General features: G+C 35.2%; 2 protein-coding genes across 2 annotated transcripts; one reads left to right on the forward strand and one right to left on the reverse strand.

The window, feature by feature from the left end:
* Positions 1 to 3,956: 3,956 nt before the first annotated feature.
* Positions 3,957 to 4,917, forward strand: her2 (hairy-related 2). Its single transcript, XM_043252521.1, has 2 exons — positions 3,957 to 4,083; positions 4,184 to 4,917. The coding sequence occupies exons 1-2, from the start codon at positions 4,033 to 4,035 to the stop codon at positions 4,580 to 4,582; spliced, it is 450 nt and encodes a 149-aa protein (XP_043108456.1). The 5' UTR covers positions 3,957 to 4,032; the 3' UTR covers positions 4,583 to 4,917.
* Positions 4,918 to 5,839: 922 nt separating this feature from the next.
* aldh4a1 (aldehyde dehydrogenase 4 family, member A1) lies at positions 5,840 to 16,937 on the reverse strand. The gene is made up of 15 exons (XM_043252518.1): positions 16,752 to 16,937; positions 15,553 to 15,646; positions 15,364 to 15,456; positions 14,126 to 14,173; positions 13,785 to 13,940; positions 13,514 to 13,663; positions 13,355 to 13,429; positions 10,238 to 10,425; positions 9,660 to 9,733; positions 9,352 to 9,548; positions 8,916 to 8,963; positions 8,658 to 8,810; positions 8,030 to 8,151; positions 7,721 to 7,839; positions 5,840 to 6,585 (listed from the first exon to the last, which is right to left on the reverse strand). Exons 1-15 carry the CDS (start codon positions 16,790 to 16,792, stop codon positions 6,473 to 6,475), a joined length of 1,671 nt encoding a protein of 556 aa, XP_043108453.1. The 5' UTR covers positions 16,793 to 16,937; the 3' UTR covers positions 5,840 to 6,472.
* Positions 16,938 to 23,523: the final 6,586 nt, after the last annotated feature.

Below are 23,523 nucleotides of genomic sequence, written 5' to 3' on the forward strand. Positions count from 1 at the left end.
CTTCTGCAAATGGAGATTGTAGACATATGATCATTTCCCAAGGGGAAATGCCTTATCAGGCAGAGACACAGTAAAAATAAATAAATAAATGAAAATAATAATAATATAAATAAATAAATATAGTTGTTTTGGACAAAGGGAGTTAAAAAAGTTAATAAAATATTAAAAAGATTATCAGGGGATGTTTTAAAAGAAAATACTATTTTAGTCAGTCTATTTGATTTAATTTTATTGTAATACACTTATTACATGGTTCTAACTAAAGTTATGTTTCTTCAGTCTTCACACACTCGGACCGGAATGCATTCACTTTGAATGTCAATTAAGCGCAATTATCCCATGCCCTCAAGGATGGCACACTTCTATTGTTCTGGCCCCCCTCCCGCCCTGAGAGAGTTTTGGGTAATAAATGGACAGATAGTGTGGGAAACCCAGGCTGGATCCTGCTCACACGTTCTTGAGTCAATAGATTGAGCCCCTCCTCTGTCCCTCCACAAATAGCCTTTGAACCTGCTGCTCAGATCAGACGCGTGTGTTCTCAACGCTTGCTCACATCACCTGCTCCTCACAAACACACACGCACACACACACACACACACACACACACACACACACACACACACACACAAACACCTCCATCAACGAATGAGGATGTGATGCAACATCTGAGACACAACCCTGACATTGACCCTATCCTTGTTATTTTGAAAAAACAAAACAAACTAAAAAAAACATATCATACAGTATGTTAATAATAATAATAATAATAATAATAATAATAATAATAATAATAATATTTTTATTAATGGAATGAAAATAAATGATATATAAATAAATAAATATCATTATTATTCCAAAAAGAAAGCATACATAAAAAAAAAAAAAAATATATATATATATATATATATATATATATATATATATATATATATATATATATATATATATATATATATATATATATATGTGTGTGTGTGTGTGTGTGTGTGTGTGTGTGTGTGTGTATAAATTGAATAAAAATGTGGAATTAAATTAAATGCTAAAAATCTTTGTTTTCCAGAAAACTATGGTCACCCAATGACAGATGTTTTTTGGAGGGAAACCTGCTCTATTTTCTTCCATTTCTTTCTTCCTTAAGCCTTCTTTTTCCAAACAATGACTCCTTCTGACAGATGACACTAATAGTTTAATGACTATGCTGCATTCCACCACAGAGCTTCTCATCGTTCTGAGGAATAGAGGCTCTGTGTGTGTGTGTGTTTTTGTTGTGGCAGTGTGTCCAGCTGCAGGTCACTTCGGTGAGGAATGTGTGAGAGCTCTGGTCTGTGTCTGCTTCCCACACTTCAGCCCATTGAGAGCAGCCCCACCCTGCTGCCACTGATCCAGCATGCCTCATTATTCCCACTCTCAATAGACCATCTGGTCTTCTGCTTGTGCTCACAAAGCTTCCCGCTCTCCCACACACACCTCTGCTGCAGGTATACTTTCACTTCTGAGGAGAGATTGATCTGCACACAATCTACTGTAATAATCTACTCTATAATTTATTTATACAGGCAAACAGACATCTATCTAGCTATCTATCTATATGATTTACTAATATATAATTAACCATAATAATATGTACATATTTTATCATTTTTAATTGAACAATTGAAAACGTTTTAAATACATTGTATATTTGTAATACAAGTTATGTATATTATATACATATACACACATTTTATATGTAAATACATTTTTAAATATTCAAATAATAACAATTATTTTAATTTATACATATCTTTACTAATATCTAAAAAAATCTATTACAGCAATAATATTAAGGCAATAAATACTGATATTTTCATGTATTCAATTTATTCGCATTTTTAAATTAAAACTATCTAAAATGTTTAAATGAAGTCTTTTAAGTATACACACACATATATATATATATATATATATATATATATATATATATATATATATATATATATATATATATATATATATATATATATGTATATATATATACACACACACACTATTCCCTCCATTTTGGTTTTAATGACCACAAACACTCTGGAAAGACTTGGGGTTTCATTGGGGCAGAAGGTATTGGACAATGTCACAGTTTCGCACTCCAAGTGCCTCTTTTCATGCGTCTGTGCAGTGAATGCCAAAGCATGTGATGCTGGAATGTCATTGATCTTCTCTTATATCAAGACCCAAATTCCTCTCTGGTGAGTGGAGGTTGGGGCCTTCCCAGCTCCCCATTTTCATGAAGAAATGCACACTTCACACTGGGCACACAGCGCTGAGCATCTGCTTTTCTTTCTGTGTGTGTGTGTGTGTGTGTGTGTGTGTGTGTGTGTGTCTATGTATGTATGTGTGAGAATGAGTGTTGTTTTGGACAAAGACCCTTTTGCAGAGCAGGCTGGAATGTATTGTGGCTTTACCAGTCAATTTTGGCGGGAGATGGGAATTGGTGTGGGAACGGAATTTGGGGTTAACTAAACCAAAGCACATCCTCCAAGACACGGAGAACAAAAGATGCACTTGTTCATAGATCACTCGCTGCAATGAAGAATAATATTTTGCATTTCTCAAACTCTCAAAAAAATAAAAGTTCTTTACTAGCATTAATGGTTCCAAGAAGAACCTTTAACATCTATAGAACTCTTCCATAGTGGAAAATGGTTCTTTAGATTATTAAAATGTTCTTAATACAAAAATTGTTCACTGAAATGTTCTTTGGGGAACCAAAAATTCTTTCATGGCATTAAGAATATTTTAATGATCTAAAGAACCTTTGTGGAGTGTAAAGATTCCATGAATTTTAAAATACAAAGAACCTTTATTTTTATGCCATCACTGCACATTTTTATGTGTGCAGCAAACCAGCTTAAGTTACTATTTTGCAATATTGTTATTTTAATGGGCCTTTAAGCTGTGTAAAACATATATGCAGTGCATCAACAGAGTGCACGGCTGCTAATTGCTTTAAAATAATATTATAGTAAACCGAAGCAATTTACAACTGGATAAGTGAGCCAAGTGAACTGAGCATGAACTGAGCATGTGAAAAGCTAGACAAAACGGCTGTCAGTGATAGGCTTTGCTGACCACACTTTCCCGCGCACAGGAGCCAGCTGCGCTTTTGAGCTCTTCAAAGTCTAATCCTGGAGCCTGTGTTGTCCCAACTTTCCCACAACAACTCTTCAATGGGACCCAATAGAAGTGTGCCACACTCCCGAGCGCATTAATAATGGGCTCTCAATGAGGCAACCAGTTCCCCTGGGGTATATTGAGGAATGATTAACAGAATAATTAATCCTAAAGGCCACACTTAACTATCCTAATAATTATATAAGGTGAGTACAGAACAAATACATAATATTATACACAAAATGCTGTGCTGACTGCATATTTATGTTTTGTACTTATCCAATAAAATGAATTCATCAACAATATCAATGAAAAATTCATTTACAAAGCCAAAAAACAATTTGTTTTTCGATTTGGTTATTTGGATTAAAGTTAAATGTTACTTTAACAGCTAATTTACACAATAAAACAATATAAAAAGATAACAATAAAAAGATTTTTGAGAATAAAAAAAATAGTTATCTGTTTTTGCATATATACATGCACACACATTTACTATGTGTGTTCATTAGGGGCTAAACATCTAGTCATTGTATTGTTCAGAATCTCTTCTGAAAGAGATTTTGAGCGGGAAGTGTTTGAATGTTCTCATAATCTCCATTCACTTCAGTGATCCTCAACTTTCCCGCCGTAAACTGTCAAAGGCTCGTGCACTCCCGCGATTTCACGCTTCCCTTTTACTGCGTGAACACACGCACTCCAGCTGTTTGAGCGCGCACCTCCATTGTTTCCCAGCAAAAGGAAAACGGCTAATTTAAACGTTCCCTATTGACCCGTCTGCCGCGTTCTGATTGGCTCAAATCTATGGGAAACAGAAGACGCGCAGGATCAGTGCGCATATAAGAGGGCATTTTAAGAGAAGAAACACAAACTACAGAAAGAATGGCGCCTACTGTTTGCAAACTCACTCAGGATGGAAAGGATAAAACAAAAGTAAGTAGTTAACTATTTAAGACCATTCATTTCTTTCCGTTTCCACTATAGTTGTTTTCTTACGATCCACTCTCTAACCAAACTTTTTACTTTTTTCCAGATTAGAAAACCAGTGGTGGAGAAGATGCGCAGAGATCGTATTAACAGATGCATTGAACAGCTAAAAGTTCTGCTGAAAGCCGAGATAAAAGCCAGTCAGTCTTACTCTAAAGTAGAGAAGGCTGACGTCCTGGAAATGGCTGTCATTTACCTGAAGAACAGCACGTGGCCGCGGGCGTCGTCGGCGAGCGCGGATGCGCATGCGCAAAGCTACGCCGAAGGTTTCTACAGGTGTATAGAGGAAACAACGCGATTCCTGTCGTATCGCAACCAGCAACATATCAGCCAGTCAGTTTTAATGGGTGACTTTGACGGAACCCAGCAAGACAACGTGAGCGCGCAAGACTGTCAGATCGCGTCAAAGAGCACCGGAGTGCAGGCACTTTGGAGACCCTGGTGATCTTCATAGCATCCTTATGAAGACGTACAGAGAACAGACTTTTTCCTTTAAGTGACACATAATTTTTATAAAATGTCGAAGTAGACAGCAGCTGTCGTGACGCAGAGAATGTACCAGTCTACCCCATGTCCGAGTCTGAGAGCACGCATTTACTGCTTTACTTCACTTGTGTGGAGATTAACGTTGTTTACATATTGTAAAAATGAGTACTATGTCACCACATTATGTTTCTGGTGAAAATAAGCTGTAGCCTTTTAGAGGTGGTAAATCTGTCATATTGATGGAATGTCTCATGTTGAGTTCAAAAGAAAAATAAATAAAATCACACAATTCTGTTTAAGATTTATTATTGTGTGTGTAGTATAGAAATACACTATACTAAATATACTATAAATCAGGCCTAATTAAAATTTCTGTGGTTTATTTTTGGTTGGTTATTGCACTTTGTATTTATTTTTAAGTCATAACTTTGTTTATATAACATCTTTTAAATGTATCTTTTTTTTTTGATGAGATCGTAACTTGAGTTTTTTGGCTCATTTAATACATTGCTACTTTTATATCTACTACTGTATTTATACTTGTAATATATGGCAATACCTTAATTCAGCTTGCATCCTGAATCTTGTTAAAATATTTTCTGACCATTTGAAATTTTAATCTTGAACTGCAAAATTGCATGCATAAAAAGCAGTATGAAAAAAAATCCAATGCACATTGATTTTTGATTCTAAGGAATCCTGCATTTTTCAGATTCTGAAGACAGCACACTGCTTTGTCTACTGCAACAAAATTATTCATACTTCCAATTTCTCATAATTGAGGATAGGCCCTATAAAGAAAGAGGAATTGGCTGCGTGAGAGAGGACAGGGGATGGGTTCTCAGGCCCTCACATAGTCCTCTTGGATTTATTGTGTGTTAAGAAGTGTGCCTTCACGGCTGTATGGTTATAAACCGTCTGTCTGAAGTGTGCCTTTGTGCTGCTTTGATGTCAGTCATTGAAGAGCCCACAAAAAATGTGTTACTGTGGGAGTCAGGACCCAGAGGTGGCTCAGCATAAATAAAACCGTTTGCTTGATTCAAACACAAATAACAGCAGATCACAATCAACTTTTAGATAAGATGACAAGGAATTTATATTTTTAGCACTTAAAGGAATAGTTTGTCATTTACCCACCCTCATGTTAAACACACAAAAATAGATATTTCCAAGATATTTTCTTAGTTTCATGTTAATAAAGTCACAAATAAATCCATCATCTACAACAAGTGTTTATTGAGGCACAGTAAATTGTTAAATTGCTACTGCCAATGAAGAATTTTTGGATTGTTTCTGATACCTTTCTAACTGAAAACACCTTCATGTTTGCCTTTAAACGTTTATGTAAATTCAATGCTACCGATTTAAATTAGAATGCCACATGTATTTCTAATCATTTAAATAAGTCCATCACATCAGTATAAATGTAACAGAAGAACTGACATGGAAATGTTTTCTTCCACTTAGCTGACAATTATAAAAAGATCCATTTACTGTCTTGATATGTTAAAAGAAAAAAAATCACAGAGCACATAACAGACTAAAGTGGAAACTTTTCAGTGCATTTGTTTGACCTCTTGATTCTTCATAATAATGATCCAGTGATATTTGAAGGCTGGACGGACACCAGAGGCAACAGAAATCTGCAAAGACATGCAGTTCCTTTAGTACATTCACACTAGCTGGTAATCATCACTGCTGGTTGTTGAAGGCATCACCAGCAGAGGGCAGGTTTTTGTTTAACAGTCTAATAGCCTCTAGACTGCTTTCAGGACAATTAAGGGGACTGATTGCTTTATGAGTCATGATAAAAGGATTTAGGGTAGGACAGCATTTGGTTCATGATCTTTTAGCCCATGTAGGGATATTTCCATTCTGTAAGAGGTACGTGGGTTTGTTTGACAACCTGCGGGGACGTCCATCGGAGGACATAGTGTGGGCCACCAGGCTTGTCATTGGTGCCTAGAAAGATGATGTCAAAATGAGTTCTGCAGGCATGAAATATACTTTTATATATATTATTTTATTTCTTATTTAAAGGAATAGTTCACCCAAAGATGATAATTCTGTCATGATTTTCTTATCCTAGTTTAGTTCCAAATCTGTATTAATTCTCTTTGTTAACACAAAGGAAGATATTCTATAGAATACAGCCTGGTTACAAACTTTCTTCAAAATACTTCCTTTGTATTTGGCAAAACAAAGAAAATCATAAAATGTACTCAAAACTACTCAAGGGTGAGTAAATGATGACAGAATTTAAATTCTTGGGTGAACTATTCCTTTAAAACAATGCATATACATTATGTTTAAGAACACACACACACACACACACACACACACACATACACATACATATATATTTCGAAGAATAAAAGGATGATATTTTATATTTTCAGATTTTGACTTATACTTATATTTCTATATTAAAAAACCTTTTTAAAAATATATTTGCTTTCCATTAAGCAAATTTAAAGTGTTTCCTTGTATTTCAGAAAATCATGTGCTTTTATTTGAAAATTATAAAAAAATAGTAAGAACTGTTTACATATATATTTCAGTTTTTTTAAAATAAAATAAAAAAATATAACATAACTACATTTAATTAAAAACATATATAATATATACATATATATATATATATATATATATATATATATATATATATATATATATATATATATATATATATATATATACATGTATGTTATGTTATGTTTTTTAATTAAATGTAGTTTTATATATATATGTTACGTTTTTTAACAAGTGAAATGCATGTGCTCTTCCATTTTTTTAAGCATATGTTTGAGTATATATTTATATATTATGTCCACTGGTGCTGACTTGCTATTATATTTCAATTGCATATTTTTATCAAACCACTTATATTATTCAGCAAAAACCTTTTTATTTAGCTAAAATTACTTTTCTAGCTGGATGACTTTTTCGTTTCTGTTGGCTATACATTTAAAAGAGTGTGCATTTCAATGTTTATATTTGACAGAAATATTTTAACTTTAGATTATGACACAGACTGTGTATAGAGTATTATTGAATCTGGATCATTCTTTTGTTTGGTTGATGATTTTCAGTTTACCTGATGCTCTGGCGCCACCAAATGGCTGCTGGGCCACAACGGATCCTGTGGACTTATCATTTACATAATAATTTCCAGCAGCATTTCTCAGAGTCTTTCCTGCCTCATCAATAACATTCCTGAAACAAATGTATATTAAAGTTATAAGTCTAGTACAGAGATATGAGTGTCTGGACATCCAAAATATTTTTTAATTTTAAAAGGTGGGAATGTGCTGATCTGAGTTGTTTAATGGATTTCATTTACATACTAACTTCAGTATCCAACCCAGCAGTAATAGTGAACATGATGAATTGGTTCTGCACTTACTTATCTTGTGAAAAGATGGCTCCTGTCAGGGCATAGGGAGAAGTGTTGTCTATTAAGTGCAGGACCTTCTTGTAGTCATTTTCAGGGTAAATGTAAACTGTCAGGATAGGCCCGAAGATCTCCTGAACAAGCAAAGAATATGAGATATTTGCACTTAGAGTTTTCTGGAAGCTTATGGAAAAGTAAAACTCTTCTATTATACAATTCAGACTTTTTCCAAAAAGTCTAATTTAACAGTTTTATTCTATGATAGAAACAACAACAAAAACAGAAAGTAAGATATATGCATTGTGGGATGTTAATTTCAAAATTCAGAGGAAAAAAGTCAGAAGTGCAAGATGTCAACTCAGAATTCCAAGGGAAACATCAGAATTGCAAGAAAATGCAAATTTCTGAGGAAAAAAAAGTCTGATGTAAAAGTCAGAATTCCAGTCAGAACTGGCATAAAAGGATTTCTCCTTTTATTTTATTAAAAAAAAAAAAAAAAAGCTTAGAAGCTATATATTTTGCTTTTTTCCCATATATTTTACTTTTTTTTTTCATCAAGTAAATTCCATTACATTTGTTAAACATTAAACATACATATATGAAAAATTAACAGATGTGCAAAATATGAACATTTTTATACCTCATTCATGATTTTCTCTTGTGGGTCAGTGGTTTCAATAATAGTGGGTTCTACGAAATATCCTTTTGTATTATCACAGTTTCCTCCAGCAATGATCTTCAGATGTGGAGATGTTTTGGCATGTTCCAGCCATCCCTTGTTCCTAGAGAAGGACTTGAGAAAGACATTAAAGGTGTATTTTACCTGAGCAAGAAGTAAATCAAAAACATAATACTGTAACTTTCTTTGTTATTGGATTAATAGGTTGTTGGTTTGTACCTTATCATCAATGACTGCTGACAAGAAAGTGCTGAAATCTTCAACTGGCTGTGAAGTGAAACAGAAAAAAGTCAGGTAACACTTATAGATAGATAACAGGTAACACTTATAGAATAGATAACACTTGTTATTAACTACAACTTAATAATAATTTCATTTGCTGCTTATTAATAGTTAAGGTAGTTGTTAAGTTTAGGTATTGGGTGGGATTAGGAATGTAGAATAAAGTCAAGTAGAATAAGGCATTAATATGTGCTGAATTAGCACTAATATGTGGCTAATATTCTAGTAATATGCATGCTAATAAGCAATAATAGGTGTAACCATAAAATAAAGTGTTACCAAAAGTCAAAATGCAAGTAAGTTCGGAAAATACTGTTACTGTCCACCACTGTGTCAAAAAAACACTTTTGCAATCGCAAACTATTTCACTTACGTCTCCCAATTTGATTTGTTTGTGCACATTCAGGAGTTCCTGTTTGATCTGAGGCCACAGAGAGTCTGGTACATACATCCGGGAACAGGCTGAACACTTCTGTCCTCCATACTCAAAGGCCGAACGGATGGTGCCATTTACCACACTAAGAATGTCTGCTGACTTATGCACAAAGTGGAAGTTCTTGCCACCGCATTCTAAAACAAGCATAAGAAGCAAGAAATTATACATACAGTTTTTTTTTTTAATTTAGATTTTTAAGTCAAACATTATTAGAATTTAATATTTAATCCCATCAACACACAAACCTCCAGCAACACGAGGGAAATTCCTGTAGATGTCCAGATTCTGGGCGACCTGCTTCCACAATCGTTTGAAAGTCCTGAAAAAGACATATAAACGCAATAACTTTTATGGAAACCGTGATATGTAAAGAAGCAAAACACTTATAATGATAATAATAATATATTTTTGTTGCATGGCAAATTAGTACATTAGAATGATTTCCAAAGGATTATGTGGCAATGGAAGACTGGAGTAATGCTGCTAAAAAATTAGATTTGCATCACAGGAATAAATTCCATTTTAATATATATTCAAACAGAAAACTTATTTTAATCAGTTAAAACATTTTACAATATTACTCTCTTTACTTTATTTTTATTAAATAAGCAGTCTTGGGAAGCAGACAAAAAACTAAAAAAAAACATTACTTTAGTATACTTTACACTTTAGTATAATAAACTACCAACATGGTAATAATAAGCATGCTAATCAGCAACTAGTTAATAGTGAAAATTGTTGTATATACTAAATGTTACCAATGAGAGTAACACAATGGCATTACATACTTTGGGACAAGCTAGAAGCATAGAAAGAGACATACGGCACACTGCCGGTGAAGTTAATGCCAGCCAGGTGCTCAGAGGACGTGATGCTGTCTCCAAACACTGGACCATCAGCTGGGACAAACTGGATAATATTAGGTGGCAATCCAGACTCTCTCAGGATCTTATAGACGGCATAGCTGGCAGACATGGCCGTGTCACTGGGTTTCCACAACACCACATTACCCTGAATGCATATATGTGACTAAGTCAGTTGTAGAAATGAACCAAAACACTCAAATGGCACTGCATGTCACCATTATTCAATTTAAAAGGTATAGTTCTCCCAAAAATGAAAGTTTGCTACACTCAAGAATAATGCACACAACTCCAGTCAAACAATTAAAGTGAAATTTATTTTTACCTTTAATCCATAATAACACTTTCAAAGTTCATTACCTGTTATGCTCTTATTTAGTTTAGAACCATTTTGGACCTTTTTGCTTGAAAACGCTGCTTGGGCATTTCTCTGCTGATTCAGACAACACTAATAAACATTATTATGCATTATGTGCTCCAGATGGAAGTAAGCGTTAAGTTAAAAATGTCATGATGCATTTTTTCTTACAAACTTGTAGTTTTTCTCTTTACAAGAATTTATGAACTGGAGTAGTGTTGATTATTTGTGGATCGTGATGTTTTTATTAGCTGTTTAAACTTTTTCTGGTGGCACCCATTCACTGCAGGATCTAGAAGAGAGCAAGTTATGCACTTGCTATGCACACAACATTTCTCCAAATCTCTTCCTAAGAAGAAACAAACTAGGGCTGTACAATAATTCTGAATCAATATGTATCATGATATAATCATTTTCAATAACAATGATTTTTAAACACATATTTCAATATATTACTAGTGTTTCCCATATATTAATTTATTTGTGGCATTTGACTCTCTTGAATAAACATGAGCACTGCACGTTTCAAAATCAAAATACGGCCTGGGTGTTTATATGAATGTATCTCTGAAGGTAACCAACTGTCCTCAGAAAAGTTTTGAAAGATATTTTCTTTTTTTATCTGATAAAGTAGCATCCATGAGCGGAGTTGAAGTGATTACTGGTCATTACTGAACTGCTAGTTTTAATAATCAGCACTTTTTGCTCGCAGAGAATGAGTTTGCATTTACAATAAGCCTGTCTCCAGCTCCAGTTGTTGTTAAATTGTTTTTTTGTTTCCTGCAGTAACTTTAAGCACTTTTATACCATTTCTTTCGGAAGCATATTTGTGCAGTATATCTATAAAAATAATCAGCCTACACTACCAGTCAAAATTGTTTTTAACAGTAGGCCCTTTTTTATTCTTTTTTGCTCACCAGGGCTGCACTTATTTGATACAAAGTACAGCAAAAACTGTAAAATCCTTATATTTTTACTATTTTAAATTTGAATAGATTTTAAACCGCAATTTATTTGTTCAAAGCTGAATTTTCAGCATCATTACTTCAGTTTTCAGTGTCATGTGATCCTTCAGAAATCACTCTAATGTATATTCTATATTCTAAATTTCTATTTAGCAAGGGTGCTCTCTTAAACTCTGCAGACCCATATATGGGTCCAAAATCCTGTAAAAGAAATGTGTAATTCATTCATATACAGATTCCAGGGACATAAAGTGGCATTAGCAGGCATCAAAGTGAGAACAGTTTCTTTGGCAACAGGGAGAGTAGGCTTGGAGTTGGCTACTTCCCAAAGACCCAGGAAAGAAAAACATGATTTTGCCTGATTTGAGCTTTACAACTGTTTAACTCTCTGAAACTGCTTGCCAGATACACGTCTGGGCCGCTTCAATGAGCTATAATATAAGTACGTTGTAAAAAACTTCAATCAGCCAGCGCTGTGAAATTTCATGCCACTTGGCTGGCACGGGGGAGAGACACTTGCACACAAAGCGTTTGGGTTAGTCTGGAGCAAAGTTAGTAAAGACTTTGCTAATAGTCTGATAAATGCTATTTATTGTTTTTTTTTTTTTTTTTCAAAAGTACATTACAGTGCAGTAATGATAAGGTAGTCTGTTTGTTGTGTCATCAGAGATCAGATAAGTGCCAGACACTGCTGGAGCAGCATGGAGCAGATGAGAAAAGGACACAGTAGGGACAAATATGGATCCAGAAATCAGATGGTAATCAGGTGGTAAGATTATGGTCCAAACAGTAGTGCAATGCAGAATGCACCTGAATAAAATGATATAAAGCTGGAAGATGTTGATTCTGTTTTAGATTGTGATAGACTACATATATTTTTATATATTTTAATTTATACAGTACTGTGTCTCCTGGAAGAATAAAACTAATACTATAAAACTAATGTAATATGAAATTTGGTGCAATGAGTTTATGCCATTTTGTACATTACTATTTAGAAAGATTAAAAAACCAAAAGCGCCTACATTTTTTATTCATAATATTTGAAACATGAAACCATCACAAAGAAAATATTTTTTTTCTCCATCGTATGTTTGTGTATTGTAAACATTTATATTAAGTGTGTACAATTTAGGCGAAAATTCCAAAACGTAGTTCTAATTCATCAAAAGTGATGATAAAGGCATTTAGAAATGTTAAAAAAAGGATTTCTGTTTCTATATATAGCATTTATATCGATATTGGAATTATACTGTATTGTCCAAAATTAAGAAATATATTGTGATTTCAATTTTAGCCATATCATCCCCCCGTCAAAAAACCTCAACTATGTCCTAGTACATTTTCAATAAAATGTAGATTTTTGGGTGAACTATTTCTTTAAAGTTGCAGTCTGTAACTTTTTTGTGTTAAAAATTAAAAAAATGTGTATAAACTGTGAGTACACCATGAATCCATTTTCCAAATTGTGTTTTTGGCTTGTCCTGAAACTCTAAGGTAGACCTATAATAAGTGCTTATATTCTGACTATTTAGACTGGTTCGGGTAGGTACCACTGCTAAGTGGCCCAGTACCTGCATGATTCATCATAGACATGAACAGAAAGAAGTAGTTCCGGCTACAATGTTCTTCGCAGTTCTGTTTATTATCCATTATAGTGAAAAAAGTTACGGACTGCAGCATTAAATTCTAACAATTTAAAATTGTCTTTTAAAAGAAATATAAACATAAATAAGTGTGTCTTTATATCTTACCATGATAGCAGGGGTGCCGGCCAGGTTTCCACCAATTGCTGTGAAGTTAAAAGGTGCAACGGCAGCTACAAAACCCTAAAACAAGTACAATGTAATTCCAAATAAGGGCTTGTACAGACAAAGCTGTTATGTAGTCGTCTGATTATTTAGAGAACGCACCTCCAGCCCACGATACAGCATGGTGTTAGTACTTCCATCACTGTCCAATGGCTGCTGCTGTTCCAGTTCAATTGCATGTTTGGCATTGAACCTGAAGAAGTCAATGAGTTCTGCAGCAGCGTCAATCTCAGCCTGAACCACAGTCTTACCCTGAGACACGGAGCAAAGGTCATTCGTTTAATGGAAAGCCAACATAAATAATCCCATGTGCAAAGGTGTAACGGACTGATTAACATTAGTAGTAACAAGCTCCAAATGTGCAAAAGTACACCTGTCCGATCATGGTCTTGGCCAGAACGTCTGCTCTTTTGGGTCCACTGATGATGTCAGCAGCTTTTAAGAAGATCTGTGCTCGATCTGTGACAGGTTTAAGATCCCATTCCCTTCGAGCTGCGACAGAGGCCTCGATGGCTTTATTTATTAGCTCCTAAAGACACAGCGAGACAAGTATGATCAAAACCAACCTCATTTTAATGCAAAATGTCTAATTTGTCTAATTATAATTTAGAAAATAGATTTTACAAGATCAAGTAAAAAGTGAAGTACTGCTCAAACACATCTGCAGGGTTCCCTCATGTGAATGTTATAGTTTACATTATTAACATACTGTACCTTATCGGCATAGCAGAACTTGGACACTTTGTGAGAGTGGTTGAATGGCTAACAAGAGAGAAAATGTTTTTTTAAACAAACTAAAAATCACACAAAACAATAGCTTAAATACAACATAATAATGTAGCCGTTGAAATAAAATTAATTCACTGTCCAGTGATTGTTTGAAAAAGGGTTTACATGCAACCGAAAATAAATAAATAAATAAATAAATATTGATTTAAAAAATAAATAAATAAATGAAGTACAGTGCAGAAAAATAAGAATAAAAATAAATAGTAACCTCAAACTGAAATTGATCTTAAACATGTATCATATATACAATAAAATAATAATAATAATAATAATAATAATAATAAATAGATTTTAAAGATTGCTTTAAGGTGGTTTTATTTTAAACAATAAACATGAATATTTATTATTATTATTACAAATTTTTATTTAATTTGAAATTATTTTATTATTAGTAAAGAAAGAGATTGTAGTGTGGCTACAATAATAGTAATATTACGCATTTCATGATATAGTAAACAATCAAGTATCCCAGAAGTACAAAGGATTATTTTTTGTAAAGAGAGAAAACCTAATAATAGTAGTAGTAGTAGTACATATTCCAATACTGTTTTAATCAGATTTTATTTAATTCAAGGACAATAAAATATTAATTAAAACATATAATTATTTTAATATAATAATAAAAATAATGAAAATGTATAATAATAATAATAATAATAATAATGAGTTACAAATTAATTTAATTTGAAAGTATTTCATTATGAGAGAAGAAGAAGGATGCAGCATGACTGCAATAATAGTATTATTAAGAATTATATTTCACAACATGGTGAACAATCAAGTATCCCAAAAGTACCAAAGATTATTGTATGTCACTACAGAGAAAAATATAACAATAATAATAGTAGTACTTAAATATTGATTTAATCTGATTTTAATTCAAAGGTCAATAAAAAAAATATATATATAGTAAAATGTTAATTATTTTAATATAATAATAATAATAATAATAATAATAATAATAATAATAATAATAATAATAATAAAAATGTAATTTCATCTGAAAGTATGAGATAAAAAAATGCAGTGTGACTACAATAATAATAATATAATTATGCATTATAGTGAACAATCAAGTATTCCTGAGGTCCACAGTCTGATTTTGCTGTACAAGAGCTACAAAGCATGCGCTCGTACAAAAACCAAAAAAATGATTAACTCACAGACAGCTGGTATCTGATATCTTTGGTCCACACTTCTTCATTTCCAATCACACATGGAATTTCTTCTGTCTTTCCCTTCAAGTTTTGTAACGCCTGATGAACAGAGGAAACCAGAGAGGTTCAATCAATCAGATAAACACATATTTGGTGTATTGGGAAATCAGAGATAGTGTGCAATATATTTTTCACCTTTTGCAGTTCTGATCTATCTTTACTGCCCTCTTTGAACTCCAGTATGGCCTCATTCTTCACCTCCACAGCTGCACATGGAAAGGTCTTAAACCTGCAGAGGAACAAAACCAACAAACTTGCTGTTGCGCAATACTTCTCAGTGGCCTTTTTCTTTTATTCTGTTTCATCACACAAGCCTCTCAATCAGTAACTTTTATAAATTCAACAGGAAGAATAGCCTGCTGTAAATCCTTAACAGCAGACAATTGGATCTTTTTAGTCTTTAATGCATTCATTTGTTAGAGAGCCGAGGTAGTTCAAATGACATGTCAAGCAGTTACAGCCGTTTAATCACACAGCATATTAAACATCCATAGAGTTCAGCTCCGTATCTTCCCAATATCCTACATTTTGCCCATTTGTCAATAATATATATATTTTTTAATTTGAATCAGTTAGCTCCCTTATTATTTTACATTTAAGCCAGAATGAGCATCTTGTTTGAATTTTTATATAAATATTATGTTACACCGAATAATAATGTAACATCATTTCAACTAAATTCTGTCATTTTATTCTCCAAAAACCTTAAAAGTAAACACTTACATTTAGTGCACTTTCTATGGACATTCAGATCACTTTTCTTTTGATGCTGACATCTTAACGACCCAAAAACCCAAGGACATTTATATCTTTTTTTTATATAATTTCTGAAGGATCACGTGACACTGAAGACTGAAATTAATTGAAAATATATATATACTTTTTTACAATATATTAACATAGAAAACATATCTTTTAAATTGTAATATTTAACGACATTAATCTTTTCACTGTATTTTTAATAAATACAGCTAAGAGTACCTGTAATAACATGAACACTCAGTGAAGCTGCAGTGTTTGTTTTGTATTGTTTCATTATGTGGATCGTGTTTATGAATAGATAAGAGTTACAGTAAAAACAACGAGAGACACTTGTGCAAACAGATTTGGTCTTACCTATCTGCGGGAGGACAAGTTTCCTGAGTATTACATAACAGTCTGCCTGCTTAAAGTAAATAAAAGGGAAACTTCCAGCACCTACTCACATCACGTAATAATGCACAGGCGTACGGTTATTATTATTCACTGCATATGGTGACATATTTCAGAAACTCTCCAGAAGACTCTCTCAAAGTGAAAGTCATGTGTGAGTCCATGTGCAGCTGCATACATACCCTTTCCAAGACTGATAGATGACAGATCTCATTCGTAGCATGATTAATCTGGACGCTCAGGAAAGAGGTTTTATTTATCTTTGTATAAATAAAAAATAATATCCTCCAGGTGAGGATCTGTAACGATAGAAAGCGATCTTAAGTTAAATTCTCCAAGATCACAAGCAGCGATGTCACATGAATGGAGACCTACCACTTCTGGTATGGGGGGGGGATTTATATGAGCGTTAACATTGTTACTGTCCAAACAGCTTTCAGACATCATATTTCTCATAAACAGGCAATAATAGTAATTTAACATGATTAAGTGATTAACCTATTGCATTTAACATTACATATGTATCTTTGCAGGTCAATCATGTAGATATATATATAATTTGAAGTTAACCTGCTTCCCTGCAGTCCAAAAATGGAAGAGACGAGAGGCGAGTCTCTTACTGGCCAATCAGCTTCCGTGACGTTCTGCTCTCTGTCAATCATAAGAGTCGTTTCTCCCTAAAGTGTTTCTGTTTATACAAGAACGAACTACTTTTACTACTTTTTAACTACTAATTTTACTCAGCACAACACAGCATTTGTAAAGCTATAAATATGAAAGAGTATAAATAGAAGTCGCGTTAACATTCCAAAGGCACCTAAAATCCGTCAAAAAAAATTACTACTACCCGTCATCATGTTTTATTTATAACGCATTCAATTTCTTATATTTTTTGTTCACATTTATATGACATATGACAAAATATGAGGTTGGGTCTGCCCACCACACCCATTCCACACAAAACATACAAGCCAACCTAGCTATTCAAAATCTTTGTCTGTAATATAATAGTACTGACATATTACTTTTGTTATTGCTTTTGAACACTAGGTACTGTATCAGTATTTAATCTACCATGGCTGTAGCTAGCAGATGATTTATTGTTCAAAAATAAATGTAATAGAAACATTACGTACCGCAATCAAATATTCATTGAAAATGCAACATTCTTAAAGATTAAACATGTTATACTAAACATAAGAATATATAAACAGAGTGCAATATGCAGTACAATGCAAAAGTGACTTTTAACAATCAATGAGACACAACATAAAGAAATTAGAAATTATCTTTTGTTTAACCTGCCGGTGACTTAAATGCTAAAAGCCAAACTCTTGGCCTTCTTGCTGACTTTCAATGGACATTATGGCAAGGTTGTTCAACCTTTCCTGAGACATGATTCATCTCAAGTAGCTCTTTATCAATTTAAGCTTGCTGAATACCCTCTCTCCACCGGCAACAGTGACTGAAAGAGTGCAAACGATTGTCAGGGCAATGCACACCTCTCCAAAAATGCTCTGGAGTTCCATTTTATGAATCGTATTTAGGGGAGCAAGAGGTGAACAATCAGAAAAAGTGGCTGAAAATATTACATTGAGATGCCTAATTTCATCCTCAAACTGAGGTGTGAGGTCCTTTGTATACTTACTTATGAGTGGCTAGCACACAGTTGAAATATCACAGTCACTTAACTGCCCCACATTTAATATGGCAGCAAATTCGTCTACAATACCTGCAGTTGTTTTGAAGCGTGTGTCCAAATCACAGATAATGTGGTCCATGGCAGTGAAAAAAACAGTGTTGCGGACCACTTTGTCACTGCTGTCCTTCTGACCTTCTTCAGTGTCAGGAATCTTATCAGATAATCTCTTTCTCTTCCTCTCATGGACCAGCTCCTTATTAAATTTAGGTGGCACTCCCATCTGACTGGCAATTAAGGATGCCTCTGAAAGGAGAGCATTCCAACTATCCCTGAGAGTTTGTATTTCATTTTTAAGGTCCCTGACATTAGCTGCCTTAACCTCCCTGACTGGAGAATTATATTCCTGTCATCAATGCACTGCAAAACTTTTACCCAAATGGTCAAAAGCACAATACCATCAAATGAGCTAAGTACTTTCTGAGTCTGAAAGCTTCTGCCCTGGCCTCATTTGAAAGACTGCATGTGCTTAGTATAGCACTCAGGGCCTCTTTTACCCGTGGCAAATGTTTTGCCACAGGTTTGACAGCATCAATTCGAGCACTCCATCGAGTGTCAGATAAGCTATGCAGCGAGCAGCCTACAGTGTCTTTGAATATAGCCCATCACTCTGGACTGGCACTTACAAAACTGTACAGGCGATTGATGTAGATAAATGTAGAGACTTCAGGAGTCTGCAGCATGCACACCCACAAGACTCAGTTATTGTATACTGTTTTGCACACTATTCCTTAAAAAAATTGTTGGTAGTATGCACTGGGCACTGGGTAGTAAGCAGTAAGCAAGTGAGCCATTTCTAAACACAGCCGGTGTGTTTCCCATATATAGGAAAATAAAAAGTATTTTTTTTAAATGGTGTACTGTAGTGTTCATTATAAATAACTTATCCGTACACTTTCGAGTTTCTGGGGCATCCCTGACCTGTTGAGCTAGTACTGGCTGCAGATAAAGTTTTAATTGTTGGCGATTTTAATATCCATGTTGATAATGAAAAATATGCATTAGGATTAGCTTTCTGAACTCTGTTGGGGTTAGACAACATGTGTCTGGACCTACTCCTTGTCAAAATCATACTCTAGATCTAATACTGGAATTGATATTAATACTGTTGAAATTCTGTAATCTGTGATGAAGTGAGGATATTTCAGATCAGCATCTAGTCTTGTGTGAACTCTGTATAGCTAAACCTGTAAACTCTGCACCTTATTACAAGTATGGTAGAACCATCACTTACGCAAAAGAATGCTTTCTAAGTAATCTTCCTGACTTATCTCAATTCCTTAGCACATTTAATATGACGCAAAAACTTGATGATATAACAGAAACTATGCACTCTCTTTTTCTAGCACTTTAGATACAGTTGCTCCTTTACACTTAAGAAAGATAAAAGAAAACAATCTGACTCCATGGTATAATGAAAACACTCGTAAAATACTAATATAAAATAAAAATAAAAACAAAGTTGTATAATCTGCGAGAATCATCCGGAGGCGTCGTGGCGACGTTGTCTTGCATCGGAGAAGCGCATCGCCGAGGTGCAGCTTTAACTTCTGGCTCACTTCTAAGTGCAGCCCTACTTTATAGACTACAGGTGCAAGTCGACACTTTTTGGGAAAGTCCCGTACAGCTCGAGACCTCCCTCTCAAGAAGCTCTTTGTAACCTCTTTTGTCATTTCTGACGACCGGACTTACGTTTGTTTGTTGAACTTGATGACATACTGCTTTTACAGTTCAACACCTGCACTCACTCTATGCTTCCACGCTAGGTAGGATGGGCTGAACCATGTAGTGAATCAGAAAGGGGTGTAATTTGACTAGAGATGCAGAAATAAGCCGTAATTTTGTTTTATTTGTAACTTCAACTTTTATTGCTTCTTCAACAGACATACTGAGTAAGAGCAAGAGAAGAAGAAGAAAGTGCTATCGATGTTGGGTCAACGAAAAAGATGAGTTTTGAGTTGGTTTTTGAAGATTGCTAGTGACTCTGCTGCCCTGGTGGCAACAGGCAGATCGTTCCACCAGCGAGGAACAGACCAGGTGAAGGTGCGCAAGAGTGATTTAGCACCTTTTTGTGATGGTATTGCAAGACGCCTTTCGTTTGCAGAGTGTAGGCACCTGGAGGGAACATTTGATTTAATTACTGAGTGTAAGTACGAGGGAGCGGAGTCTGTGATTGTACTGTAGGCCAGCATCAGGGATTTGAATTTGATGCGGGCATCTATAGGAAGCCAGTGTAAACTAATGAAGAGGGGCGTGACATGGGTCCTCCTTGGTTCGTTGAAGACCACCCTTGCCACTGCATTCTGGACCATCTGAAGAGGTCTGGTTGTAGAGGCTGGGAGGCCAGCAAGGAGGGCGTTGCAGTAATCAAGTCTACTCAGGACTAGTGCCTGGACGAGGATCTGTGTAGCATGTTCTGATAAGTACGGTCTGATTTTCCTGATGTTGTACAGCACAAACCTACAAGATCAAGCAGTTTTTGAAATGTGCTCAGTGAAAGTTAGCTGGTCGTCAATGATCACTCCAAGGTTCCTAGCTGACCTAGACGAGGATACAGTAGCCGAGCCTAGCTGAATGGATAGGTTGTGTTGTATGGTGCGAGAAAACGAGCAGCTCAGTTTTTGCGAGGTTCAACTGTAGGTGATGATCCTTCATCCAGACTGAGATGTCGTTTAGGCACGCGGAAATTCGTGCAGAAACAGTGGGATCGTCTGGTTGAAAGGAGAGATGGAGTTGAGTGTCGTCAGCATAGCAGTGATATGAGAAGCCATGTTTCAGAATGACAAAACCCAGTGATGTCATGTAGATGGAAAAAAGCAAGGGCCCAAGTACTGAGCCCTGAGGCACTCCAGTAGTGAGATGATGAGACATCGCCCCTCCATGATACCCTGAAAGACCTACCAGAGAGGTAGGACTCAAACCACCAAAGGGCTGTTCCAGAGACACCCATCTGCCTGAGGGTTGATAGGAGTATGTTATGGTTTACCATGTCAAAAGCAGCAGACAGGTCCAACAGGATAAGCACTGAAGATTTTGATTGTGCTCTTGACCGTCTCAGTGCCTCAATGACCGATAGAAGTGCAGTTTCTGTAGAGTGGCTGCTTTTGAAACCTGATTGGTTGCTGTCCAGGAGATTGTTTTGTGAGAGATGGGAGGAAAGTTGGTTAAAAACAACACGCTCTAGTGTCTTAGCCATGAATGGGAGGAGAGACATGGGTCTGTAATTTTCAATAAGCGCAGGGTCAAGTGTGGGTTTTTTAAGGAGAGGGGCAACACGAGCCTCCTTAAAAGCTGAGGGAAATGTACCAGTGTGAGTAGAGTTGTTGATAATGTGCGTGAGTGCAGGGAGGACGGAGGGAGCGATAGCCTGAAAGATGTTAGTAGGGATGGGATCTAAAGGGCAGGTTGTCGCATATGTGGCAAGGACGATTTTTGATATGTCTGTTTCAGAGAGGAGGGAGAAAGTGGAGAATGTGTTGGAGTGCTGTGGTTTGATGTGTGTAAGGCAAGGAGCTGCAGGGAATTGGTTGCTGATTTTAGTGGTTTTGTTAGTGAAGAACCGAGCAAAATCATCTGAGGTTAAGGATGACGATGGTGGGGGGACTGGTGGGCATAGAAGAGCAGAGAATGTTTTAAAGAGGCTCCACAAGTCAGAGGTGTTGTTAATCTTGGTCTGGTAATAGTTAAGTTTAGCAGTGGAGACATTAGTAGAGAATGAGGAGAGAAGAGACTGATAAAAACAGAGATCAGATGGATCTTTGGTTTTACGCCATTTTCTTTCCGCAGCTCTGAGTTTGGAGCGATGTTCACGGAGAACATCAGATAACCAGGGGGCAGAGGGAGTTGGCCGGGCAGGTCTGGTTGTTAGAGGACAGAAAGAGTCCAGGCTGGATGTTAGGTACGAAACTCGCACGACACTTCACGACAACAATCACGCCTTTAGCATGTGACACGAGGTAAACAATACAGAGAAACCTAGCAACGAGACAATAAGACTAGACTACAAACAAATACACTTACACGCTCCTGCAGACTTATGCTGATCAACTGCTTCTCCTCCTTATACCTGCCCTAAGTCTACTACTCTTAGGTTTATATAATAAACATTGCATTTTTTTCAGTTGAAAGTATTAGTACTAGCTCAGATTAGCTTCAGTATAAGCCTCACAGGAAACACTTAAATAAAACTCAGCACTAACCACTCACGAGATGTTGTAAGGTACTGTGAAGATCTCAAATAAACAATGTCAAGATATAATATAGTCCATTGTAAATGAAATAGATTTAATAGTGTTATAACACATTTTTTTTATAATGCATTATGCATTCATTAAAATGCCTATAAAAATACCCATATAATTTATTATAAATACATACTTCATAGAAAGTGAATTTTGCCACCTTTTCAATATGTCCAAATTTGATATCACCCCATTCATGATATAACAATTTTACTCTGCATGTCCTTTGACATGCAATCAAAGGAGACAACATAGAAAGCATACATTTGGACTTAATAGGTTCACTTTCAAACTGTCAAATAAACACAAAAGTAGAAATTGAGGAATGGTAATGTTATTTATATTTTTCACAATTACAGTAAGCATATTGACAATTCCAGCACAAGTAGAGCCAGGTAGCATGCAAGCACTACAGCTGATGGATGAGGCAATTTGCTTGTTTTTCCTAAATAGATAAAAAAAAATCCCATGGCTGTATTTCAGTGTATGAATTGGATCTAACAAATTATCAGGAAGTGTCACTAGATAAAGAAACTACAGTGGGGGAAATGTATAATACATTAAAGCTCACAATGATGAGGTTCTACCTGACAACAAAAAAGGTGGAGAGGAATGATAAAACGGAAAATGAAGTGGAAATAGACACAATGGAGGATATACACAGTAACAACCAGGATCAAAGTGAAAATGAATGACTTCATTCAGGCTTCAGATACAGATGTCATTTTTGTGAAAAGTCCAGGCACTGATGCTGTATCTCCCTTGCATTCCACAGAGGATCTGGATGTTGCAGATGATTATTTGAATGTTCCTTTTGAAAGTTCTTCAATTACCTTATTAGAGTACTTGGGTACAAGGGATGGAGTGACATTATTCACTGGTGACATAAAACATAATATAAAACATCAAGTTCTCAGAGACTAATCTAAAAGTAAAAATATGCATACCTGACCTTAGAAAATACATAGTATGAAGTGTAGGGAAACACTCCATACTAAGGGTTATCTGGTTACA

Source organism: Puntigrus tetrazona, chromosome 11 (assembly GCF_018831695.1).
Source record: "Puntigrus tetrazona isolate hp1 chromosome 11, ASM1883169v1, whole genome shotgun sequence".
In the NCBI taxonomy this organism is placed as follows: domain Eukaryota; kingdom Metazoa; phylum Chordata; class Actinopteri; order Cypriniformes; family Cyprinidae; genus Puntigrus; species Puntigrus tetrazona.